Source organism: Mobula birostris, chromosome 3, assembly GCF_030028105.1.
Source record: "Mobula birostris isolate sMobBir1 chromosome 3, sMobBir1.hap1, whole genome shotgun sequence".
Classification (NCBI taxonomy): domain Eukaryota; kingdom Metazoa; phylum Chordata; class Chondrichthyes; order Myliobatiformes; family Myliobatidae; genus Mobula; species Mobula birostris.
The window spans coordinates 151,791,266-151,810,572 of record NC_092372.1 but is presented as its reverse complement, the minus strand read 5'-3'; the positions used below and the strand labels follow the sequence as shown (position 1 = coordinate 151,810,572).

At 45.4% G+C, this 19,307-nt stretch overlaps 2 protein-coding genes across 11 annotated transcripts in view; one reads left to right on the top strand and one right to left on the bottom strand.

Annotated features, from left to right (window-relative positions):
* The window catches only part of nfx1 (nuclear transcription factor, X-box binding 1), a 97,798-nt gene extending 95,289 nt beyond the window's left edge, over nt 1–2,509 (bottom strand). The window contains exon 1 of the mRNA XM_072253459.1: nt 2,291–2,509. Within this exon, the coding sequence (XP_072109560.1) occupies nt 2,291–2,321 (31 nt within the window). The 5' untranslated portion in view covers nt 2,322–2,509. The remainder of the gene's footprint in view (nt 1–2,290) is intronic.
* A 1,053-nt stretch (nt 2,510–3,562) lies between these two features.
* Nucleotides 3,563–19,307, top strand: part of LOC140195327 (uncharacterized) — a 63,751-nt gene continuing 48,006 nt past the window's right edge. For 8 of the 10 annotated variants that reach the window (XM_072253455.1, XM_072253453.1, XM_072253452.1 and 5 more), the window contains exon 1: nt 3,563–5,608. In XM_072253455.1, coding sequence (XP_072109556.1) covers nt 3,719–4,744 — 1,026 coding nt within the window. In that variant the 5' untranslated portion in view covers nt 3,563–3,718 and the 3' untranslated portion in view covers nt 4,745–5,608. Of the gene's footprint in view, nt 5,609–10,852; nt 11,057–13,451; nt 14,654–19,307 lie in introns of those variants that run through there. The other 2 variants (XM_072253458.1, XM_072253456.1) reach the window with 2 other exon arrangements.

Genomic DNA, 19,307 nt, shown 5'->3' with positions numbered 1-19,307 from the left:
CTTTACAGGCTTGCTTTTAATCTCCTTTTCACTTCTGACAAAAGGTCTCGAACTCAAAATGTTGTCTGTTCTTCTTCACAGAGATGCGATCTGACTTGTTAACTATTTCCAGAATTCCATTCTTATTTCAATAATATGAAGGTTTATTCTGTTTTGTTTCTCCGATATTTCAGCTTCAAATCCCAATCACGCTCCCAAATTCTTTTAACACACATCAAAGTTGCTGGTGAACGCAGCAGGCCAGGCAGCATCTGTAGGAAGAGGTGCAGTCGACGTTTCAGGCCGAGACCCTTCGTCAGGACTAACTGAAGGAAGAGTGAGTAAGGGATTTGAAAGTTGGAGGGGGAGGGGGAGATCCAAAATGATAGGAGAAGACAGGAGGGGGAGGGATGGAGCCAAGAGCTGGACAGGTGATAGGCAAAAGGGGATATGAGAGGATCATGGGACAGGAGGTCCGGGAAAAAAGACGGGGGGGGGGACCCAGAAGATGGGCAAGAGGTATATTCAGAGGGACAGAGGGAGAAAAAGGAGAGTGAGAGAAAGAATGTGTGCATAAAAATAAGTAACAGATGGGGTACGAGGGGGAGGTGGGGCCTTAGCAGAAGTTAGAGAAGTCGATGTTCATGCCATCAGGTTGGAGGCTACCCAGACGGAATATAAGGTGTTGTTCCTCCAACCTGAGTGTGGCTTCATCTTTACAGTAGAGGAGGCCGTGGATAGACAGGTCAGAATGGGAATGGGATGTGGAATTAAAATGTGTGGCTACTGGGAGATCCTGCTTTCTCTGGCGGACAGAGTGTAGATGTTCAGCAAAGAGGTCTCCCAGTCTGCATCGGGTCTCGCCAATATATAAAAGGCCACATCGGGAGCACCGGACGCAGTATATCACCCCAGTCGACTCACAGGTGAAGTGTTGCCTCAGCTGGAAGGACTGTTTGGGGCCCTGAATGGTGGTAAGGGAGGAAGTGTAAGGGCATGTGTAGCACTTGTTCCGCTTACACGGATAAGTTTCAGCAAAGCGGTCTCCCAGTCTGCGTCGGGTCTCGCCAATATATAAAAGGCCACATCGGGAGCAGCGGACGCAGTACACGTCTACGCTCTCTCTGCCAGAGAAAGCAGGATCTCCCAGTGGCCACACATTTTAATTCCACATCCCATTCTGACATGTCTATCCACGGCCTCCTCTACTGTAAAGATGAAGCCACACTCAGGTTGGAGGAACAACACCTTATATTCCGTCTGGGTAGCCTCCAACCTGATGGCATGAACATCAACTTCTCTAACTTCCGCTAAGGCCCCACCTCCCCCTCGTACCCCATCTGTTACTTATTTTTATGCACACATTCTTTCTCTCACTCTCCCTTTTCTCCCTCTAAATACCTCTTGCCCATCCTCTGGGCCCCCCCCCATCTTTCTTCCCGGACCTCCTGTCCCATGATCCTCTCGTATCCCCTTTTGCCAATCACCTGTCCAGCTGTTGGCTCCATCCCTCCCACTCCTGTCTTCTCCTATCATTTTGGATCTCCCCCTCCCCCTCTCAAATCTCTTACTATCTCTTCCTTCAGTTAGTCCTGACGAAGGGTCTCGGCCTGAAACGTCGACTGCACCTCTTCCTAGAGATGCTGCCTGGCCTGCTGCGTTCACCAGCAACTTTGATGTGTGTTGCTTGAATTTCCAGCATCTGCAGAATTCCTGTTGTTTGCGCTCAAATTCTTTTTCCAGCTGAACCTAATGCTACATAGCTTCCGAATACTTTATGATCCCTAGTCAAAATATTCTAAGCTTCATTCACCAAAACTGCCCGAATCTACAAATTCACGGCGTAAGAAATATATAAACAACAAAACTCAACTATCATTCACGCCATGACTGAAAATCCTCGGCGACACTGAAACCAAATCAAGCTATTTATTTTTGCCTGTTCTAAAATGACATTCAACCGAAGGGGTTCATATTCATATTTAAGCTTCACAGAATCATTCCAACTCACTTAGGTAATTATTTTCGTCATATTCTTACCCTACTTCTCCTTTATAAGGCATTTAATGTTTGACTGAATTCTTGATTGGATTTTCTACGTTTGTGGGCCGTAGATTTACACTATTGCTTGATAAATGTGAATACTGTAATATGTCCACGTCACCCACCCTATCAAACCTCTTCATAGTCTTAAAGGCCTCATACAAAGAGGCATTTCACGGTTTCTGCCGGTGAAGCTGCTTCCGGAGACAGCATCACCAAGCACCGCGACCCGCTCGGTCCGGCTCGGCCCTGGCCCTTCATATCATACCTGGTGCCTCTCTCGCTCTCGGCTCTGCCATCCTCCTCAGGACTACCGTTCACATCCTCCCGTGAATCGCCAAAACACCCTCAGGGCTCTGCTCTCGGTTCCAACTAATGAAACCCGACCCCAACAGGGGCCGAGACAGAGAAAAATAAACGACGGAAACCTGCGCCCCTTTTGCTATCCCTCCCTCGCCGCTTACTAGGCATGCGCTTGGAAGGTCAGCTGGCGTCGGTGCTGCCGCAAGAGGCGCTGTCGGCGGAAGCCGGCAGCCGCCTGTACCGGAACGCGTGGTTATTGTCGAACCGGTGATGTAAGGTACATATACGTCATCATTCTACGTCGAGATTTGTTTTCGTGTGGGCTTTTACCAAAAATATGCAGAAACACAATAGAATCAATTAAAAACCGCACACAAGACAGACAACCAATGTGCAAAAGACAAAAAAGGTGCAAACAAAAAAATACAGGGTACTAATAAATAATTAAGCGATGAATATCGAGAAAATGAGATGAAGAGACCTTGAAAGTGAGTCCACAGTTTGTGTGAACAGTTCAGTGTTGGGGCGAGTGGTTGGGTGGGGGTTATCCCCTCTGGTTTAAGAGCCTGATGGTTCAGGGGTAAGAACTGTTCCTGAACCTGGTGTGGTGTGAGTCCTAGGACTCCTGTACCTCCTTCCTGATGGCAGCAGTGGGAAGAGAGCATAGCCTGGGTGGTGGGTTCCTTGATGCACATTGCTTTTTGTAGATGTGCTCATTGGTGGGGAGGGCTTTACCAGTGATAATGCCTATATCAATTGGCAGCAGATAATGCCAATGCAAAACTTTGCAAAACCCCACTCAGTTTACCAGTTATTGAGCAGTGCCAACAATCGCATTCTGGGCTGTATCCATTACTTTTTGTAGGATTTTCTGTTTGTGTTTCCATACCAGGCTGTGATGGAACTAGTCAGTATACTATGTACTGCTCACCTATAGAAGTCAAAGTTTGTAGGGACGCTTGAATTTCATTGGGCAAAATTCACCCAGACTGTTAAGGGTTAAGTTTGCCATGTTACATTCTACATTATTATGTTTTGGGGGTGTGGTTTAGATATACACACACTAGGGTTGCCAACTGTCCTGTATTAGCCGGGACATCCCGTATATTGGGCTAAATTGGTTTGTCCCATACGGCACCGCCCTTGTCCCATATTTGACTGCTACTACTCTGTAATCACCAGAGGGCATGCTTACAGACAGATCCTAGATCTGATACAACAGCGTGTGTGCGTGTTACATGTGCTGTTGACGCCACTCACGAGTGATTCACCTGTCATCCAATCGCAGGCCCCCTTATGCACATCAGTTGTGTGCTATATTTTGCCAATTCCTGCCAAAACAAAAAGTTTCAGTAACGTCTGGTGTTGTTCGGTCGGTTTGGCATGTGCCAATATGGATAAGCCTCCAAAAAAGAAAAGACTGTGCAGCTATAACAAGCAATGGGAAGCAAAAAAGACATGGGTTAAGCCTGTCAGCAGTGACTCGATGTCGACGAAGGCCTTCTGTACTTTATGCCGTCGGGAATTCTCAATTGGTCATGGAGGTGAGAATGACCTAACTCAGCATGCTTCCACAGAAGTGCACAAGAAGGCCACACTAGCTAAAGGTGCAAGAAATATTGGTGCATTCTTCGTGAAATCTCCTGCGGAAAATGACAAAATCGTGGCAAATAAAGCCTCGTATGTGTACCGTACGGTTAAACATGGACTAAGCTACAACAGCACCGACTGTCTTGCTAAGCTCAACAGTGCTTTGTTTAATGACTCAAATGTTGTGAAGAAGATGCACTTGGGAAGAACGAAAGCTGAGATGATTACAATGAATGCTTTAGGACCAAAGACTATGTGGGATATTATGGATTATCTGTCCCCGACTGAAGAAGGTGAGCCCGTGTATTTCTCAGTTGCCACCGATGCCTCAAACAAGGGGGATAGAAAAATGTTTCCAGTGTGCGTGAGATATTTCTCTGTGTCTGATGGAGTGCAGTGTAAGTTACTTGACTTTTATGAAGACAGTGATGAAACTGCAAATGGCATACATCAAGCTCTGATGAGCTGTCTGGAAAAGTATGAACTGGATATTAGACACGTCACAGCCTATGCAGCAGATAATGCCCATGTAAACTTTGGAAGACACCACTCAGTTTACCAGTTATTGAGCAGGGCCAACAATCGCATTCTGAAAACTAATTGCCCAGCTCACATAGCTCGTAACGCCTGCAAGCACGCCTGTGATCAGCTGTCAGTGGATATTGAGACAATTGTTCTGAAGGTCTACAGCCACTTCTCAATATCTGCTTCCCGAAGAGGGGAACTGCGTTCATTTTTTGCCTTTGTTGATATTGAGTGGCGTGAAATTCTGTATCATGTTTGCACACGATGGATCTCTCTTCATCCAGCTGTCGAACGTCTCCTGTAAAGCTGGCCAGCTCTTACATCATACTTCAGGTCCCTTGAGACCTGTCCTGTGGCACTGAAGAGGATTTTTGAGGATGAAGAAAAAACTGGAGCTACTGGAATTTACCTGTGCTTTTTCCACAACCTGGGGTGTGTTTTTGACCAACTCGTAAAAAAGCTGGAGGAAACAAAGCTCTGCATCATAGATGTTTACGAGGAAGTCCGAAAGTTCAAAATGGAGATGCTTCAGCGGAAACAGGACAGCTTTTCTGTATACCAGACCAAGCAGCTGATTGACAAACAAGTGCCAGCGCAAAGGTCCAAGCAGCAACAGGACTTTGTGAAGTTCTGTGACTCAGTCATTACATACATTGACAAGTGGTTTGATTTCTTACCAGAAAGTGTAAAGGTGAAACTGAAACCGATCGGTCTCTGTGAGGAGCTCTCCTTCACTGACCTGGAGCAGGTGGTGGCTGCCCTCAAAATGACAGAGACAGTCAATATGGACCAACTATGAAGAGTTTTGTGCCAGCCGGGAGGAAATACAGAAAGCCAGACAGGATACGACAAAATCCACCAGTGAGAAGTGGGTGGCAGTTTTCCAGAACATAAGGAAAGCCAACTTGATCAACATGTTCAGGATTGTCTCATTTGCTCTCAGTGTGCCAGGCTCAAATGCCTTTGGAGAGAAGATCCTCTCTCTGATGACCATGAAATGGTCAGACTCAAGAAACAGATGCAGCATAGAGCTGATCAAAAATGAACTTCAAATATCTGTGAGCTGTGACTTGTCATGTAAGGACTTCTGTCTGGCTGTGCAAAAGGACAAAGGACTACTTGAATCAGTCAAGAGCAGCAAGAAATATCCATGGAAAAAGCAGACTTGGTGAGTCCCCCCTCTTTTCTCTTTTGCAGTGATTATATGTCTACTCTACAGGCACATACAGATAGGGTTATTTGGTGTTATTTCATGTCTGACTATGCTCTGTATTATGCTTTGTTATAATTTGGTGCTACATTTCATATACAACACTGAAGATATGTACACATGGTTCATATATTGGATTTGTTTACCTAATCAGGGTTGTTGTTTTTTCTCTCTCTCTCCCTCTTTTGAAAAAAGTCCCTGTTACCATCTGCTAGCTGCCAGCCCCCTCAGTCACTTCATCCCGGGCCTGCACCATACCCACACCGCCGCGGCACGCCACCTTTTCTCCCTTATTTGGGAGTGAGAAAGTTGGCAACCCTAACACACACACACACACACACACACACACACACCGTTGTCATGCGTTTGCTGGGGAATAAAGTGTACATTAGAACTAATTACACTTGTGTCAATTTTTGTTGACACTCTTACATTGGTGACTCCAATGCTCCTTCGGACGATTCCTGAGTGATTTCGCTTGTTTTACAATTATGGCTGCAAACGCCGTTGCTCTCTAGCTCCCTGAGTTCCGGCAGGAACATGCCGCCATTTGGTTTGCTCAGCCAGAGGCCCAGTTTGCAGTGCGGGGAATCTCGCAAGACGACACGCAATATTACTATGTCGTCACTGCATTAGACAGCTTTACGGTGACCAAGGTGATAGGTGTCCTACAGCACCCCCTGGAAGTCAGCAGGTATGAGACTCTTAAGCAACAGCTTCTAGAGACTCACGATCTTTCCGAGTCTGAGCATGCCCGTCAGCTTCTCTCACTGCCAGCCATCGGTGACTCCAAGCCATCACAGTTGATGGACTTCATGTTACCCCTCCTTTGTGGACATCAACTGTGTTTCATCTTCAGAGAGTTTTTCCTGCAACAGCTACCAGGCGAGGTGATTCGGCTCTGGCTGGCTCTCCCCTCAATGACCTCTGGTCTGTGGCAAGCCAGGCTGACAAGGTGTTTTCCGTCAGCAACGGGGCCTGTGGGACCATGCGGTTGGACAACTTCAGCACCTTGTCACCACCTGAACATGAGACAATCGTGGTGGTTCAACAATGGCCTCCTACCCTGAGTTTCTCCCACGCGAGGTTTGGGCCGAGAGCTGAGAAGTGCCACCCACTCTGCAGGTTCAAGGAGATGGGAAACAGAACGGCCAGCACCCATTAGCTGGTATGGGTGTCGGCAGGTCAGGCAGTTTGTTGTTCATTACAGACTCTGTGTCTGGGCGCTGTTTCCTCTGTGACAAAGGGGCTCAGGTGAGCATCCTGCCCGTACTGAAATTGGACATATGAACTGGGGAATATGGACCGTCTCTTGAGGCTGTGAACAGCTGCGCCATCTGGACTTTTGGTAAGCGCGAGATGGCGTTATCTTTTGGTGGCGAGAAGTTCCGCTGGAATTTTGTGTTGGCGGCAGTGTCTACACCCCTGCTGGGGGCTGACTTCTTGTGCACCAACAGTCTTCTCATTATTGTCCTGAACCAGCGCCTCATCAATGCAGAGACTTTCTGCTCCCTCTCCGGCACTCTCAGCACCACCGACACTTCAAAGTTGTCTGGCATCCTTTTTACTTCTGACAACTTCCTCCGCCCCCTCGCTGAGTTCCCGGACCTGACCAAGCTCACCTTCTCATCCTCCACCGCTAAACACAGAGTGGAGCACCACATCCTCACCGCCTGTTCAGGCCCGCGCCAGGCGCCTCGACCCGGAGGAGCTAACCATTGCCAAGGCTAAGTTTGACGTCATGGAGTGCCTGGGCATTGTCAGGTGGTCCAGTATTACTGCTGCCTCAACAGCGCTGCGACCCCTGACCGATACCCGATCCTGCACATGCAGCATTTCTCTGCCCGCTTGGCAGGGAAAATCATGGGCCTTATTCGCAGTTATCACCAGGTCCCTGTCCACCCGAGTGACATTCCTAAAACCGGTATTATTGTAACGTTTGGTTTGTCTGTGTTCCCCCGGATGCCATTCGGGCTGAAGAACGCAGCCCAGACTTTTCAGCGCCTCGTGGACAGTGTTCTCAGGGATTTGCCATTCCTGTTTGTTTATCTCGATGTTATTTGCTAGCCAGCTCTTCTAGAGATGAACATCTCTTCCACTTGAGAACCCTTTTTGAACATCTGACTCAACATGGTCTTATTGCCAACCCGGCGAAGTTCCTGTTTGGACTGTCCGTGGTTGATTTCCTCAGACACCATGTCAATGCAGCTGGAACAGTTCCCCTGCCAGCTAAAGTTGAAGCCATCAAGTGCTTCCCTCAGCCAGACACCGCGGAGGCCCTGCAGAAGTTTTTGGGCATGGTGAACTTTTATCAACGTTTTGTCCCCGAAGTGGTTCAGCTCACGTGCCCCCTCTACGAGGCTGTTACAGGTAAAGCAGCCAAGCACATTGTGGACTGGATGGAGGAAATCCAAGGGCATTCTCGAACAGTAAGTGGGCTTTTTCTAATGCAACGCTGCTGGCGTGCCCCCTCTCAGACACGCCGATCGCTCTCACCGCGGACACGTTGGATTGTGCGGTCAGCATTGTACGCGAGCAATTGGTTGACAGCGTTTGGCAGCCTCTCGCAGTTTTTAGCAGTCAGCTTCACCCCTGTGAGCGTAAGTACAGCAAGTTCGATCGTGAGCTTCTTGGCCTGTACTTGGCAGTGCTGCAGTATCGTTTTCTCCTAGAGCGTCATCCATTTACTGCTTTTGTAGATCATGAGCCCTGAGCATTCACCATGACTAGGGTCTCTGAACCTTGGTCTGCTCGACAGCAGCACCATCTTTCTTTTATTTCAGAGTTCGCCACGGACATCCAGCATGTCGCGGGGAAGCATAACCTTGTGGCCGACTGCCTTTCCTGAACCTTCACTGCTGCTGTCCATTTGGGCGTGGACTACTCTCAGAAGGTGGCAGACCAGGTTTCAGACCTGAGCGTGCAGGCGCTGCGTTCAGCAGACACAGAGCTGAAATTGGTGCATGTTTCTTTGATGTGGTCTACGAGCTTTCTCACCAGGGCTGGAGGGCATTGCACAAACTGGTGACAGAGAAGTTTGTGTGGCATGGGCTTAATAAGGACATCAGGGACTGGGCTAGTGACTGTGTGGCGTGTCAACCCGCGAAGGTGCATTGAGACGCCGAGGCTCCTTTCGGGGTCCCTGAGCAGCATTTCGACTGTGTGGATGTTGATTTGGTTGGCCTGTTGCCCCCGTCCCACTAGTCCTTCTTACCATCGTTGATAGGACCACACGTTGGCCAGAGGCAGTGCCACTGTTGTCCATTTCAGATGCAGAGGTGGCGCGAGTGTTCGTTGGCTTGTGGATTGCTCAGTTCTGCGCCCTGTTGGATATCCCTTCTGACTGAGGGACACAGTTTTGCTGTGGATAATGTTGGGCCTGAGGATGGACCCTAAGGTGGACCTGCAGACCTCTTCTATGGAGCTCGTTTTCAGGCAACCCCTGCAGGTGCCGGGAGAGTTTCTCCCAACATCCACGGTCCCGTGGTCAGCTTAGCAGCAGCGGTTGGCTTTTCTGGACAGCACCAAAACTTTCGCTCCGGTGCCCATGACGTAGCACAGCCTGTTGCAGTGGCACCTATTGCTGAATCTGCGGGAGGTGAAATATATGTTTGTGTGTCACGATGGACATCGGGATCTCCTGCGGCTGCTTTATGACGGCCTGTTCTGCATGTTGGAAGCGAGGGATAAGTTTTCTAAGCTGGACTTTGGAGGTAACCTGGAGAGTGTTTCTGTGGATCGTCTCAAGCCTCCCCACTTGGACCTTCACTCTCCAGTAGAAGTGGCACAGCCCCCGTGGAGGGGCCTGCCTCTCACCTCCAGACCTCCTGACGTTGACTGTTCTTCCTCCTCGCATCTACTCGTGAAGGCAGGAATAGGTTCCGCCGAGTTTTGCAGGCGCCTGCATGTTTGACTTTGTCTGCTAGGGTGAGTTCTGCTAGGGGGTGGGGGCGGGCGCGTGTGTAGGGACTCCTTTATTTCATTAGGCAGAATTCGCCCACACACACAATGATGCCATTTGTTTGTGGTTGGAATAAAGTTTACGTTAGAAGTAATTACACTCGTGTCGATTTTTTCAACCCTCCTACAAATTTCAGATGACAAACTGAATCTTCACAAACTCGTAAGGAAGTAGAGGTGCTGCTGCGCTTTCTTCGTAATTGCACTTAAGTGCTGGACCCAGGACAGATCCTCTGAAATGATAACACTAAGGAATTTAAAGTTGCTGACTTGCTCCACCTCTGATCCCCTGATGTGGACCTCTGGTTTCCTCCTCCTCTAGTCAATAATCAGGTCTTTGGTTTTGCTGAGATTGAATAAGATGTTATTGTTGTGGCACCATTCAGCCAGATTTTCAATCTCCCTTCTATATGCTAATTCATCTTCATCTTTGATTTGGCCAATGACTGATTTTCTCAAGGAATCTTCAGTGGAAGAAATAGTATGACTGGGTGAGGGACTCTTTCTCTGAATCTTCTGCTTAACCCGAGAACTTGACTTTGAGAGAAGAGGAAGAACATAGTGAACTGCAGTCTGATCGTGGTCTCAAGATGGAGATTTACTGACCTGCCCCTGAACAAATTCTGGATTTCTGTGAAAGCAGAGTATCCTGCCATTCATAGGAAAGCAATGAACACTGCTGCAGTTTTCAACTTCTTACATGTGTGAGCAAGCTTTTTCTTGTTTAACAAGCATCAAGAGCAAAGATAGAAACCCCGAGTTTCTAATATTTATGAAAGGGAAGAAAAGAGATGTCAGTACCCCAGTTGAACTTTGTCTTTTTATGTGTTTCCCTCTAGCCGTCAGTCTGTGGTTTTGTATTGCCATGTGCTCTTGTTTGTTTTCATTCCCCATGTGCTCCTGTCCCTGCTCCTGCTCTATTCTGTCCCTTGTATTACTGAATACTCTGCCTTTCACCTGTTTCTCATTATTACCAGTTTTGCTGCCACTTCTGTCTCATTGTGCTCCACCTATCATTTGCCTCTCTGTTTATTGCTCAGTGTATTTCAGTCCTGTGTTTTCACCTGTTTGTTGCCAGATTGTGCCAGTGAGTTTTCCTGAACTTTTCCAGCATTCATATCTGTATTCTGTCTGTCTGAATATTGACTCTACCTGATTCTGGTTTTTGGATTTCTCTAAAATTTTTGATCTCTGCCTGAACTTTGATGCTGACTTTGTTGTGCCTCTGGATTTGCTACTCAGTAAATATCACAGTGCACACAGTACTTGGCCTGCGATTGGGTCCCTGCTTCAGCATCCTGACAAGAAATTAATTTCAAGAAAGGTAAGCTGTGTTTAACACCTTTTTTTTCAAGAAAGGGTAGCTCAAATGAATTCTCTGCTCTAAAGAGCATTTATAATTATCTTTGGATTATTATATCTGCAACTTACTGATCATGTGAACGTACCGTGAGCTGTAGATGTAATAATTTTTATGCAGGGATTTTCTGAGACCTGAAAATTATTTCAAGAGTTCCTCTAGGGCAAAAAAAAGTTGAGAAAGGCTGCATTAGGAGTCTGAGGAGATTTGGTTTGTCAATTAAAATACACAAAAACTTCTGCAAATGTACTGTGGAGAGTATTCTGACTGGCTGCATCACTGTCTGGTATGGTGCGGGGGGGGTGGGGGATGCTACTGCATAAGATGAAAGTAAGTTGCAGAAACTTGTAAAATTAGTCAGCTCCATTTTGGCACTTGTCTCTATAGTACCCAAAACATCTTCGAGGAGCGGTGCCTTAGGATGGTGGTGTCCATGATCAGGGATTCCCATCAGCAGGACATGCCCCCTTCTCACAGTTACCATCAGGTAGGAGGTACAGAAACCTGAAGGCACACCCTCAGAGATACAGGAGCAACTTCCTCCCCTCTGCCATCCGATTCCTAAATGGACATTGAACCCATGAACACTACCTACCACTTTTATATTCCTGGTTTATTTTGTACTACCTACTTTAATTTAACTATTTAATAGACACATACATAATTAATGTAACTCAGTTTTTTTGTCTATTTATTTATCATGTATTTCAATGTACTGCTACTGTAAGGTTAACAAATTTCATGACTTATGTCAGTGATATTAAATCTGATTCTGATCGGGTTAAGTTTTTAATTTTTTTTGAGAGAGACAGCACAGTAACAGGACCTTTTGGCTCACTGAGCCTGTGTTGCCCAATTACTCCCATGTGACTAATTAACGTACTAATGGTATATCTTTGGAATGTGGGAAGACTGCGGAGCAGCCGGAGAACGCCCACGCGGTGACGGGGAGGATGTACAAACCCCTTCTAGACAGCAGTGGAGCTGAACCCAGGCCACTGACACTGCAATAGGGGGAATTGCAAAGAACTTGTTTTATATATTAGGATTAGTGTACGTGATTGATACACACTTAGTGAGCCAAAGGGCCAGTTTCTCTGCTCTGTAAATATGATAGCCATGCTGTTTCCTGATTAACACATATAAAGTGCTGGAGGAGCTCAATAGGTCCTGATGAAGGGTCTTGCCCAGAAACAGTGACTGTTTATTCATTTCCATAGTTGCTGCCTGAGCTGCTGAGTTTCTCCAGTATTTTATTTATTGAGATGCGGAGCAAAATAGGCCCTTCTGACCTGTTCAGCCACACCACCCAGCAATCCCTGATCGCCTAATCATGGGACAATTTACACTGACCAATTAACCTACCAACCGATGCATCTTTGGATTGTGGGAGAAAACACAGGATCCAGAGGAAAGCCATATGGTCACAGGTTTGTATGGTTACTCTGGATTTCCAGCATCTGGAGAATCGCCTGTGTTTCTTAACTAGTTTGTGTGACAGCTCTCCAAACGTAGATGAGAGTCTCCATATTTTTGTTGACTTGGAATATGCAAGATTGATCCAATTTGAATTAGTTTGGTCCATCCTAGGTTTATTGCTTCTCTATTCTAATGTTGTACTGAAAGTACAACTGAGTGGCTTCCTAAACCACTTCCAAGGGTTATTTAACAGCCAACCACACAATTTAGGTTTATCCAAGTTTTTTTGTGTGATTGTTAGTAAAAAGGTACTCCATCTTTGTTGTGAGGGAATTGGCTAGAAGCATAACATTTCTAATACAAGGATTACTGCTACATTTTATAATGCAGCAGGTCTTTTAGGTGTGCCACAATTGATTTGCAGCAACAAGTTAATCATAAAATGTGATCATTACCACATTGCACATTGCTGTGCAGTTTTTTTCAACCATGCACTTTGCCTATGCACAAAACATGTAGGGGAGATGTTAGTTCTTGTGGAAGATAAAATCAGCAAGTCAAAACATCAGGATAAACCTTTGTACTGACAGTATTTAAAAGGATCATGAAAAAGTCTTTATAGGGCCTTATTTTGAGATGGAAGTTGGTGCCTGAAGACTGTTGCTTGAACTGTTGGAATAGTTTTTCCCGAACCCTGGAGTGAAAGTTGCTTCATATAAATATTTAAAATCCGAAGTTGTTGTCCCATTGGGCTTTCAACATCACCAGACCTAGAAACACAACTAATTGCAAGTCTTTTCTCACAGGATGATGAGAACCTCGTCCAGCCCTCTTCAAGAATTTCCTGAGTCTCTTAATGAGCAGATGAAGATTTACAAAGTTAGTTGCAATTTGCCATCTTCAGCAGACAGAATTCCAGTCATGTATTGTACTTGGATCTGTAAGGCAGTGTCAGCTGATAAGTACCCCCTTCACAATTTTCAGATCACTGCTGCATACAAGGATGGCAGTATATTTGCTATGATACTCTGAAACTCATTTCAAACATTTCTCTTGAACTAGGATAAGTTTCTTTACCAATGTGCTGGTGAACCACAACAGAAGGCTAAGGAAGCCATCACGAAGTATATTCAAGAATAAAGTAAATACAGTTATTCTTAGGAGATCAGCTGGTATTGGAAGAACATTGGAACTGGGGTGATCAACTATGGTTATTTTGAATAACAGAGCAGATCCAAAAGGCCTTTCCTTGCTCTTATTTTCAATGCCTCTGAGGTAAAATGGTATAATTAAACTACTGAATATTTCTGCTTTCTCCTGTCTGATTTTATTTAGCAGGTGTTGAGCATGCAGTTTTTTTTCAGGTCAAATGCTTTTCTCCAATTTGTTTTTATTGTGTAACCTTTCAACCCAAGAGTTCCAAAAAGCTGTTCTGCTTCTATGGCAATTGCATTAGAAGATTGAAAACATTGTTGCTGGCATAATTCATTGGGATTTCATCTTGTTAGCATTAACATGTCTGTTATGAGGACAGAATAGAATAGCTTCATTGTAATACTATGCAATTATACATGAATTCCACAGTAGATGAGAAGGGTGCAAAATCTTCCTGTTTGATCTATCTTTAGGATGCTTCTATTTTTCTCTCTGACATCTTGTGTAAAACCATGCACCTCTTTGGCTGCTGCTATTGCTTTCCTTAGTGGATCATTATACATGGCAATAAATATTATGCATTGCCATCCACAAACTTTTCATTTGATCATCTTTTGTAAAGAGCTCAAAGAGTTGGATTCCTGCGGACAGCACCATTGTGGTATTTTTAAGCATCTATACTGTTAGTGTGATAAATCCATGCATTCCCCAGATTTTATTAAGAAGGCTATAGAGGGCAATAGAATCTACCAATACTATGTGAATCCTGGCTGCATTGTAATGATTTTGATCCTATTCACTTTACCACTTTAGTGTAATAAAGAGCTTGACAAGTCCCCTAGACTAACAACAAGGTGTCCCAGTAAATGGATAAATGTGCTCTAGGCTAATACCTTGTGTGGTATTATGCAACTCATTTGGCAGCTTAAAATGAGGAGAAGGCCAAACAGCTGATCACAGTAGTCTCTTATACTGCTATGCAGGCTGGAGAGCAAGATGGTCTTTGTTGCATGTTTTCGTGTGGAAGGTGCTCCAGCTCCCTTAGGAACCTCATTAGTGACAAGTAGAACTTCTTGAATATATTCTTGTCAGATGTGCAAGTTTCTAGATTTTTCAGGGGTAAATGTTATAAAGCGCAATTGTGAAATTGTTGCCCATCCTCCTTGCTTCCACTCTGCTGCTTATCCAGCAGCGCTATCATAAACCAGGGAAACATCATTACAAATCTCATTACTGGCACTGAGTTGGGTCAAAAAACAGCCCTGTAATCTGACAGGTTTCTGTCAACAAATGCAGACAAAAAAACTTGCTCCTACATTTACTGAGCAATTCAACCAATAAAGATAAAGGCATCCGTTAGTCTTGCGAGACCATGGATCTGCGCCTGGAAAGTCTTCACTCTCCAGGGCACAGGCTTGTGCAAGGTTGTATGGAAGACAGGCAGTTGCCCATGCTGCAAGTCTCCCCTCTCCACGACACCGATGTTGTCCAAGGGAAGGTCATTAGGACCCATACAGCTTGACACCAGTGTCGTCGCAGAGCACTGTGTGATTAAGTGCCTTGCTCAAGGACACAACGCACTGCCTTGGCTGGGGCTCGAACTCATGACCTTCAGATTGCTAATTCAACCAATATCCTTTTTTAAAAGGATGATGGTGTACTCCAGGCTGGGTCCAATCAAAGGTGTAATTGTGCATCCTTTACATCTTTTTCATGATCATAAAACACTGCTGGATACTAAATACTGCAGGACTATGCCATCAGCAGGTTGCTTGATAGTGATGGAGTTAGATTTATTGTGTACTGTTGTTGTGTTGTCACATGGACCTGCTTGCTGTTGTGCTGAGGTGGTGTGTGGTGTCTTGGACATTTTTATTATGATTGAAAGACCCTATTGAATATTGGTAATGTCGAAGACTAAGTCCTGTTCAGTGGTTCACTGGCGAGTCTGACCATGAAGGAGCTGGCTTGCCTCGGTGGTGGGAAGGACCACATCTTTATGCTGTGGAGTTACCTGTTGCAGCTGTCCAGCGGAGGAGATGCCAGAGGTGGTGTGGGAGAGAGTAGAGGTCTCAGTGGCATCTGTACTGGGCTGGGGCAGGCCTGTTCTGTCAGTGCTGCCCTGTTTTATTCACTCGGTGCTGCTCTCCAGTGTTTGCTCGGAGGACAACTTACCAGCAATCTACAGGCCATGCCATTCAGAGACTTGGGCTATATGTTTCTTTTTGTGACTGTATGTTTTTCTACAATTGTAACTATGTGTTATTTGTTCTGTGTGCTGTTGGTAATGTGTTTTGCACCTTGGCCCGGAGGAACACTGTTCATGTACTGTAGAGTTGAATAATAAACTTGAACTTGAAAAGTGCTTTATTCTTTCAAAACAAACAAAAGGATACATTAGATCTCAGTGCAATCACAACTTGACACAGACATACACAATTAATCAAGTAGTAGTTAGACTCTAAATGTCTGAGTGCATCCCAAACACTTGTTACACTTGTGGTGAGCCACAGGTCTCTTTGCTGCTATCTCTAGGCTTCTCTGGTCTTCACAATGATTGGCCTCCTGCCTCAGGTGGTGCTGGTACTCACCTTCTCTCACTTAGTTGGAGACCTCAAGGTAGGTCTTTGCTGTCTGTGGTCCTCGTTGGCTTTACTGACTGCTGTCAAGGTTCTTCAATGATGAATCTCAGGCCCGAGTTATTGCTAATGAAAATTTTCTTGGCTTGAGCATTGTTTCTTGTATATACTGTACCAATAGCCCACCCTCAATTTTTCCCCTCTTTGTCTTGTACAAAACCTGTACCCTGGAATGTTAAGCTTCCATGTGCTGCCTGTTTTTAAGCCACATTTTTGTTATACCTAGATCATATTTTCCAGTGTTTCTGATCAATCTCTAACTAGATTAATACTACTGTAACTCCTTTGCAACATTTTTTTCACTGACATTTGACCAATTGGCCTGTAATTACCTGACTTGCCCCTGCTGTTCTTCTTGAATAAAGGCACCACATTTGGTGTCCTGCAATCATATGGTACTTCCCCAGTAGCCAGGTAAGATTTTAATATATCCCAGCAATTTTCTTCCTTGCCTGTCATGATAGCCTGGAATGCATCATTTTAATGGATTTGTACATCTTTTTGTTCACGAAGACCTCAAACACTTCATTCTTATTGACCTTAACATGCTCCAGAATTTCACAGATGTAAAAACTTGGAAACAATAAGATGGATCACCTACCACATTGGCTGTTTCTAAAACTTATTTAAATAAGAAATAAAATATTACTGCAAATTCATTGCTAAGTGACAATGATACAACCAAATAAAATGATCTACCAACCTACCTCAGGCATTGAGGGTTCAGGATGAGACCTTGGAAAACATGAACTATAACAGGAGTTGGATCTTGGCATCATCACTGGGTTCCGTGAGCCATCACAGCCTTTGGTGAAGAAAGGTTTACTTGCAGACCAAGATTTCAGACCTGGTACAAAACTTGTGATCAACTGGGCAGCAATGATCCCAGCCCTTCAAATATTCCTGAAAACTGTGCTGTCTGCAGTGGATATCTCAAGGAACTGGAAAAATACCGCTAATGCAGATGCCGTAAAATTCTTCAGATTCACAGGAAGGTCAAGCAAATCAGTAGCAGTATCCCTCCCAGGTCTAGGATTGAGGCACAAGTTATGCTCAATTGGCTTCATCAGAAGGCTACATTGCCTGCTTGCCATCTGAACACTATTCTGAGCTCTATCATGGGAAGAGGTTGCTAGGCTGACAGAGAAAGATTCAAGGATGTACTCAAAGTTTCCATGAAGAATGTGATATTTCCATTGATGTTTGGGAATCCCTGGCCGCTCACTGCTCAGAGTGGGAAAACAAGCAACTGGGGTAGCACTGAGAACCAAGATTCATGCATTAGGAAAACAACTGAAGCCTTGTAGAAGCTTGAAAGCAGCATTCTATCAAGCTTCTCCATCGTGCCCACTCCATCAGGCACATCCTACCCTAACAACAGGAATTCTACAGATGCTGGAAATTCAAGCAACACACATCAAAGTTGCTGGTGAACGCAGCAGGCCAGGCAGCATCTCTAGGAAGAGGTACAGTCGACATTTCAGGCCAAGACCCTTCGTCAGGACTAACTGAAGGAAGAGTGAGTAAGGGATTTGAGAGGGGGAGGGGGAGATCCAAAATGATAGGAGAAGACAGGAGGGGTAGGGATGGAGCCAAGAGCTGGACAGGTGATAGGCAAAAGGGGATACGAGGGGATCATGGGACAGGAGGTCCGGGAAGAAAGACGGGGGGGGGGGGACCCAGAGAATGGGCAAGAGGTATATTCAGAGGGACAGAGGGAGAAAAAGGAGAGTGAGAGAAAGAATGTGCATAAAAATAAGTAACAGATGGGGTACGAGGGGGAGGTGGGGCCTTAGCGGAAGTTAGAGAAGTCGATGTTCATGCCATCAGGTTGGAGGCTACCCAGACAGAATATAAGGTGTTGTTCCTCCAACCTGAGTGTGGCTTCATCTTTACAGTAGAGGAGGCCGTGGATAGACAGGTCAGAATGGGAATGGGATGTGGAATTAAAATGTGTGGCCACTGGGAGATCCTGCTTTCTCTGGCGGACAGAGCGTAGATGTTCAGCAAAGTGGTCTCCCAGTCTGCATCGGGTCTCGCCAATATATAAAAGGCCACATCGGGAGCACCGGACGCAGTATATCACCCCAGCTGACTCACAGGTGAAGTGTTGCCTCAGCTGGAAGGACTGTTTGGGGCCCTGAATGGTGGTAAGGGAGGAAGTGTAAGGGCATGTGTAGCACTTGTTCTGCTTACACGGATCCTACCCTATTTGTGGTAGTTCCCACATTGACCTCATGAGGATTACTAAACTTGCAATGGAAGCAAGTCATTCTTGTCCATGAGGGACTGCTCAAGAAAAGACAAAGTACTTGACAGGGTTTCATACTTGATTCTATGACCTTTCAGCTGAGAGCCAAGCACTTTAACCATTTGTAGATCAAGTCGGGATTGTCTTAAGTAAGTGCATTATAACTCACAGTCCTTCATCACTGAGTCTACAGTCTGGAATATCTGGATAGCAAAGGTGTATACATCGGAATGCCTTTTATTTAGACTATGGCTCTGCATTCAATACCATCATCCCCTCAAAACTAATCAATAAGCTCCACAACCTTGGCCTCAATACCTTCTTGTGCAATTGGATCTTGCATTTCGTCACTTGTAGACCCCAGACAGTTCAGATTGGCTACAACGTCTCCTCCACAGACTCCATCGGTACAGGTACGCCATAAAAATGTGTGTTTAGCCCCCTGCTCTACTCGCTTTATACTTATGACTGTATGGCTAAGCACACCTCCAATGCCATATTCATGTTTGCTGATGACACCGCTGTCATAGGCTGAATCAAAGGTGGTGACAAATCAGCATATAAGGAAGGACATTGAAAATCCAGCTGAGTGGTTTTATAACAATAACCTCTCACTCAATGTCAGCAAGACCAAAGAACTGATTGTAGACTTCAGGAAAGGGAAACCAGAAGCCCAAGAACCTGTCCTCAGCAGAGGATCAGAGGTGGAGAGGGTCAGCAACTTTGAATTCCTGGGTGTTACTATTTTGGAGGACCTGTACTGGACCCAGTAAGTGCAATTGAGAAGAAAGCATGGCAGTACCTCTACTTACAAGTTTGCAGAGATTTGGCATGTCACCTAAAACTTTAACAAACTTCTATAGATGTGTAGTG